This window comes from Ostrinia furnacalis, unplaced genomic scaffold (assembly GCF_004193835.3).
Source record: "Ostrinia furnacalis isolate ACB-3 unplaced genomic scaffold, ASM419383v2 OfSCF3583, whole genome shotgun sequence".
NCBI lineage: Eukaryota > Metazoa > Arthropoda > Insecta > Lepidoptera > Crambidae > Ostrinia > Ostrinia furnacalis.
In genome coordinates this window covers 103,150-111,017 of record NW_021133822.1, presented here as the reverse complement: position 1 = coordinate 111,017, position 7,868 = coordinate 103,150, and the positions used below count along the sequence as shown (strand labels likewise).

General features: G+C 33.3%; 1 protein-coding gene across 2 annotated transcripts in view; it reads right to left on the bottom strand.

Annotated features, from left to right (window-relative positions):
* The window catches only part of LOC114358018 (uncharacterized), an 8,622-nt gene extending 6,264 nt beyond the window's left edge, over nucleotides 1-2,358 (bottom strand). Inside the window, exons 1-2 of one of the 2 annotated variants that reach the window (XM_028311875.1) lie at nucleotides 1,163-2,358; nucleotides 1-867 (exon numbers count right to left, since the gene is read on the bottom strand). In XM_028311875.1, the coding sequence (XP_028167676.1) occupies nucleotides 1-853 (853 nt within the window). In that variant the 5' untranslated portion in view covers nucleotides 854-867; nucleotides 1,163-2,358. The other variant, XM_028311874.1, reaches the window with a different exon arrangement.
* Nucleotides 2,359-7,868: the final 5,510 nt, after the last annotated feature.

Genomic DNA, 7,868 nt, shown 5'->3' with positions numbered 1-7,868 from the left:
ATAATGCTTGAGCTTCATAAGATCCTAAAGTAACGAATTTTTCAAACTCTTCCTGTCTTTTCTCTAAGGAAACCAATTGGTAACATTTCTTTTGACATGAGCAAGAGTAGTCGTGAAACACCTTCGGGTCAACATACTTTTTCTTGGTAAGATAACTTTTGTTTTTATACTTCCTTGTCTTTGCTTGTGCTATCGTAAACTCTGGATGTTTTCGTTTTCGACCCTTTTTTGGACGTCCAACTGATGACAAAATCTGATCCGTATTAGAATCTTCAACGAAATTTTCTTCAGTATTAGGCTCAACAGCTTCATTTTGTAAACTATCAGTTATGTGTGTAAAATCCGTATGCAATGGAATCAAACTGTCTGATGTTGGACTCTGTCCTGGGTTGGAATAATTCTGGAAATTTTCTACATTGTTACCATTATCAGATTGTATGGAATATATAGTTTCTAATGATTCTATAGTTTCACTGTTCCCTCTTACAGTTGTTCCTTCATGTACATGTGACACATTTGTATCTTGTAAACGTGTAATCAAATGACCTTTACGTGGAGTATCATTACTGTGAACTATAGCCACAATATTGATTTTTCTAGATGTCACTGTAGTATCATCATCAGATGAGTCTGAGTTACTATCTGGGACATAATCTGTGTCGGTATCAGCACTGAAATCACTAATATTATCTGTGTTATTCTTTGGAGTGGAAAAATGTCTGTTTAAAACATTTTCTTCTTCTAAATCTACCTCGTTTAAGTCTTTAGGATATTCTTGAATCGGAGTATGAATGCCGCTCAAAGTTTGGTACAAATCTAATGTACTTGGAGACATATAAGGTACAGGTGACATCTGAGGCTCGTTATCTGTAAGTATTTATTTATTTATTTTACAAGTTATTCTCTAGGCAAATTAAAATACCCTGATCTTAAGATATTTCTAATATAAACGTGATGCCCTTTCGTTTGTTACCCCACAGGGGTATATTTGTCATTTTTCGATTATTCATCTGAAATTCCCGAAATCTAGTAAACGGCTTAACCAATTTTGATAAAACATGTCTACGACCTTTCAAGAAATTAGCTTTAGTACAAAAAATACCGCATTAATAAAAACACTGTTATAGTAATGGTGTAGAAAAGGAATTGACTTCATACATACCCTTATCCAAAATATCAGTCTCATTTTTTGTCGTTCTCAGTGGTGTCAACGGAGAATATATGGGAGCTTCCGGAGAAATCAAGTCATCTAAAAGATATAAATACACCTTTAAGCCCCAAGCCGGTCAGCTGATCAATGATTATACAGTTTAAGTTTGCCTTTGCCACAAAAGAAATGGTTTTATTATAAATCTTATTAAAAGAAAACTCATTCCATTACATCATAACTAAAATGCATGCGCACGCGCTGTGCAGAAACAAGCAAATCAAATCAAAAACAAAAGAACCCAAACGCGAAATAATCTTTTCATGTAATAAAAATACCAAAATTTTTAGGTTATTTAAAAATATAGTTAAATCAACAAGCAACTTACCTGGTTCGAGATCTTGTTCACTGTTTGAACAATCTTTTATCACATTACACATAATTCTATCTATCCTCTTCATTTTTGGAGCCACTAATCAAATTCACGAATAAGCGCGCACATCTAGTCTTGTAATTTGAAGAATTAACTGACTGAACTAAGTACTGACAGATTAATCAGTTGGCAGCACTGATTTGTATTTTTTTTAACCGGCCAGGCTACGAAAATTTTATATAGGTGTATAATCTAATCATACCTAATTTATAATTTATACATAAATAAGTATGATTAGATTGGGCTTGGGTTGTTTTTGTGAAACAATATTTTTATACTGTTTTTTTTTAAATATAATCAGTAAGTAAGCACCAAGAACTATTATGGATCGTTTTCGTTAACAGATTTATTAGAAGAAAACGTAAAAATGCATTTCTTGAAAAAAATCCAAGCTTTCTGGATCGTTTTATTAATTTGATTATAAAATAAGCAATTCAGCAAATAAATCCAAGCAGAGTGGATCGTTTTTGCGTTTTTATTGACGTGTGGTTGAAGTTGGTATTCAAATTTCGCAAAAAGGATCCAATCTATTTGGATCGATTTACTGATTTAGTTTCTAACACAGGGTAAGAACCACGACAGTTGGATTGTTTTAAGTGAAAAAATATATATAAGCGGCTATAGATGTGGGTTGGTTCCGATGTTTAAATTCAAAGGAAAACAGCTGTTTTGACGTGGGTCTTTTTTACTGACCGATAATATCGATATTTAGCATTACTTTGGTATACTTAAGTCATTTTTGACAATGTTGTGGATTGGATCCTTTTCGTGTAACTACGTCCAANGCTCGGCGTTCCACTTTTATCATTTACTTACTTACATTTTGCACGTAAATAAATAACATGAATCCTATGTTTACTTTCCACTCTTGACATTTAACACGTGACTTACCAAACTAACTATCTCCATGGTTACCGTCTTAGTCTATGCATGACTAGGGATTGAACAACTTTTAATTGAATATTATTAACAATTCTCGATAATTTTTATCGATTGAAAAATATTCGGTATTTGAATCGAAAGGTATATTCAATTTTATCAATATCAAAATATTCAATTTTAATAATAAAATAAATATTATTTACTACCACCTATGAAATGTTCTGAAAATTGCCTGGAGCGCTCCCCCAATCCTGGGTTTTCCCTTTCCAAACTGAGAGGACATCATTTTGGTTCTATCGATACATTATAAAGGTAGGTACTTAATATTTGAAATGTATTACCAATTATTGTTATAAGCATTTTGAGTGAATAAAACTTTCAATTCTATTAGAACTTTAGACATTTCTCTCACTTTAAGCGGCATTGGATTTTTCATCGGATTTTGAAACTGTTACCACTGTTACAGATATATTAAAGATGATCCCATATTTATGTTTCATTTCATTCATTTCATTCATTTTCATTGTCAATATCAGTATTATGATCACAATTCTTTTTATTTTATTCATGACCTTTTAGACCAGTTGGACACATTAGATAGCTTCTTGTAGTATCGTGCAATATATTTTTAACTTTTAATTAAAATCTAGTCATACTGTAGCAATTTGGACGATTTATTTTATTTACAAGATCGGTATCTTATTGTCTATGATGACCGCAATCAACATCACTATTACGTGGATTCCTAACAATGAAGTACGGCATTGCCTTGTGCCGATTTTACATAGATTTTATCGACACAAATTATGGAACTTCATAGGATATGGAGCAGGCCACGCCCTAAAATGTCCGGATGTCGTCATAGTATTATGGAATACATATAAAAGACTTTTATTATTTCATTTTCTAATCCTCAAGTTCAACATCACTATTACGTGGATTCCTAACAATGAAGTACGGCATTGCCTTGTGCCCATTTTACATAGATTTTATCGACACAAATTATGGAACTTCATAGGATATGGAGCAGGCCACGCCCTAAAATGTCCGGATGTCGTCATAGTATTATGGAATACATATAAAAGACTTTTATTATTTCATTTTCTAATCCTCAAGTGTCCATTACAATCTAATTAATATTTATGTATTCAAAAAGTAAGAGATCAATTTTGATACTTTACTGCTGTGCCCAGGAATCTGAGGCCGTTTCTGACAATGTCCTTTCTTTATTTTATTTTCCTAAGAATAACAAAATAACTGCACCCATCTTGATTTATCGTTCGCTAACTTGCGGCTCTCTGCGAGTTTTTTTGACAAAAGGGTCTTACTTTGTAACCCATGTTTAACTCTTAATTACTTTTACTGGTAGTCCGCAAACATTCGTCTTGTACCAGATGTAGGCTTCATTATTTACTCGTCCTCGCTTAGTGACGTAACGGGTCTGGGGCTTATCGAATTGGGAATAGTGTTGGGAAATGCTGAACTTGTTTATCGATAGTTATACTATATAGTTATGGTCGAGGGCACTTCTAACTATTCGATGTGAACCTTAAATTATTGTAACAGACACTGTTGCAGCAAAAATGTATTCTGATGAGCTTCGACTTTATTTTGTGCATTGTTCAAGTTGAATTCTAATTGAAAATTGCCTATTGATACCAATTCTTTAAATAGCTTCATAAACGTAAGTTACTTGAAATGATTTGATTAATTTCGTCCGTGAACCCTGAAGAAGATAACTTCTACAGCAATTTAAGAAATTACCCATGAACAATTTCCAGATAAATTTCGTGCTGCTTCAAATGTACTTACGTTTAATTTCCAATTGATCGTATCCAAAACCGAAGGTATAACAAATCGAGTGAGCAATCGAATCGTCTTATCGCATCCCTATCGGTTCTCTTCTCTCACTCTCTCAACAAATATTTATTTCCTAACGAGAAACCTGACTTTGCCCCGGGGTGCTGTAATAAACTTTTCTATTGTACGTACGACAGCACATGAAGCTTAACACAGTGGCGTCTTATCTCGTTGTGATACAGGCTATTTTAGAACAAAATGTATAGGTTGATATGCTTTCGAGGTACCATGTGGTTCGTATGTTTGGCAGGGTAATCGTTACCCTGTCTAATGGCTTTCATTTGATTTTAATTAACGTAGGATACGTACAAACGCTTTCATTTAATCAAATTTATATGGGTCACATTTGATGTCGGTAATTGGTATCTCTATGGACTTGTACCGTTTTATTACCGTTAGTACCAATATACGTCGCTGTGATGTGATTTGCAAAAGGGATAATTTAAGTTATCCCTAATGTAATATTAATTCCATGTATTAGAGAGAAAAGATCATAGTAACCTTTGAGTGGGTTCTTGATTTCCCATAATAATATTTTATGATGAGATTTTATGAAGGTTTCCACTTAATTGATAAAACAAGTAAATTGGTCTATTACTGGTCCATTTTTTGTCGGTCAAGCTGTAGATCTTGGCCTTTCATTTTCATTTTCATCGGAAGAAGTTAGTGCGAACCTATACCGGCTCTTGAATCTGACTCCAAAGTTTTGATGTCAGAGTACAAGTCATTAGAGTACACACCAGTATAAGAATAGTAAGTAATACCTATTATATTATGTCATTTATATCAAAATTCTGACAACCAAATTAAAGAGCTTCATTCTGTAAGCTAAAACAGTGTAACAACAGTCTCTAATTTTATTCACAATGTCAAATATTTCTCCGTCTAATTTTCATAACAAAATTATTGAAAAGGAAGCTTAAAGACGTCAGGCGCTAGACGCCATCTGTTGTGCAACAAAAATATGACTTTGCCTTATTTCGTGACAAATAAGGTTGATAATGCTTAGAATATCGCTCTTTTCACTTGCTACAGAAATTTTCATCTCGTTTTCAGTTGATGAACTCACAATATTAATTCCAATTGAAATACTTAATTATTGATGTAATACCCAAAATGTACCTAATGTAAGTTTATTAATTATATCGAAATGCATGCATTTCCAAATTAAATTAAAGCAAAATGATGGGAATTCTTCTTTCTTAATTAAATACGTAAATATTTATAATGGTTAACTCTAGTATGAAATGAAAATAATAGGTAGGTACCTTAATTTGGTGAGAGAGAGACGGAACATAAACATAACATTATTTCCATACAATTTGGCAGTCGTAGCCGTCCCAAGTAATGATACGCTTGACAGATGAAGTATTTTATGACGTCATCATAACCTACCTACTACACGTTAGTCCATCTTTGGACAAAAGCCTCAAATCTTTGTCCTTCAACCTTCAAGTATAGAGAAGTAAATACTTCTTTGTCTAAGATACTACCTAGATAAATAGTTTTCGTATAATCGTTTCATCTAAAGTGAGACAAAAATCATAATAATATGCATCGAATGACATACATAAGTTTACTGTCTTTGTCAACTTTCAGAACGTGAAAAAGTTCTCACGTTTATTGCGATTATGTACTCATTTTCTGGGCGTTTAAAGGTAATTCTATGCTCCTTTTATGCAATGCTTGCATTTTTCATAATACGTTTATGAGTGTCATTATTAAAATCAATACCCCTCTAATATAGGTCACCACAATTTGTGTTAATAAGTTCGTTGGAAATGTTTTATTGAATTCATTATGAATACCGATTCAGTGCGTTTAATTAATCAAGCTATAACTAATGAACATTCTTTATTATTTATTCAGGCCCAAATGTTTCGGTAATTGGATGATGTAGATTTAGCAATGTCAACAACGACCAGTTGGAACTTTGTTGAGTGTTTGGCGGTACAGCCGACAGCAAATCAGATTTTTTTTTGTTATAAAATAGCATGTATTGCAACTGAATAAGATACTTCGTGGGTTGGTGTGCTGTCGTCTGTACATTAAATAATGCATTTAATTATAACGGACAAAGGCTAATAAACAAATACGATTGTATTCATCAAGCTATACAAATATTATAGTTTCTTAGTATAAGTTACTTATTAGCACATATTTTGCGAATCGTACCACTATTGCCTGTATGATAAGACGACCATATTGTACGTTTAGTGAGTAAATTAATAAATCAAAATTGAAATATGTCCATTATTAGTGCAAATGGCCCCAATATCATGAAGAGCTAAGCTGTCTGATCAAATATTTATCAGCCAGTATTAATATCTTACTGCACTCGTTCAAATCGCTATGAATATTTTAGTTTGAGAATAGAGCCCCGAGGCGTTTCATTCAATGAGGCATCCGCGATTCAGACCGAAGTATTTCATATTGCGATCTCTTTCAGAACAGACAATGCGGAACGAGAGGAAACGCATCACTCAACGTCAGAACCCGACGTGTATTTTTGCATCCTCACAATACTTAGAGGGGAATAATTTCTATTGTCAGTAAACACACGGTTTGAGCGATGCCTCACTGGCTTTTGTCTATATTTTTTTTCACCCGGAATCTATACTATTATGTAAAGTTGAAAAGTTGTTTGTTTGCTTAAATGCGCTTATCTCAGGAACTACTAGTCCGATTTGAAAAATTGTTTTTGTGTTGGATAGCTCATTTATCTGGAAAGGTTTTAAGGTATATAACATCATCCTACAGCCAATAAGGGCGGAGTAGTAAAGAAAAATGCGGAAAAAACGGGAAACATTATTCAAAACTATTTCAACGCGTGCGAAGTCGCGGGCACAGTTTCCCAAATAAGCGGTTAAAAGGAGTTCCGTTTAAATTGTGATTTATTCGGTCTCAAGTCTCGAATGATGCGTTTAATCGATACCATTAATCAAGTATAGGGAAGCGTAGCAGAAATAAAATATGGCAATTCGTAGTCGGAACGCTGCTGTCAGGAGATGATGTATTTGAGCGTTTTCATGGGTACCAGTGGGCGCTTTGTCAACGTCCGCCATTAGAGATCATCGCTCATGGAGGGAGCCCAGTAAGATGTTTAGTCTCTTTAGTATCCTTCAATTGAGAGCCTTTTTCTGCGTTTAGGTAGCTGCACGTAAATTAAATCTATTAATATTCAAAACCTGAGCAAAAACTCGTAGTCTTTTACTACTACTAAAAATAAACCATTCCCCAATAAATGGAAATCACAACTTTTTTATAAAGGCACTTCATTCTGGTTTAAAAAAATATTTAATTTAAAAACCTGTTAATTAAGATTTTCGGTTTTAATTGTAATTAAAAAAGTAGTTTAATTGAGTTGATACACACGACATACAATATCTCTGGGAGAGTCTCGATTTGACAGTTTTAGAAAGAACGTCACTGGTATCAAATTAATAGTCTATTAGAATAAACTACTTTTCTAACTACGAAAATCTAAATAATTTTTGGTGTCAAAACAAACAAAGATGGTATAAAAATGTAGACCCGTTTTATTAA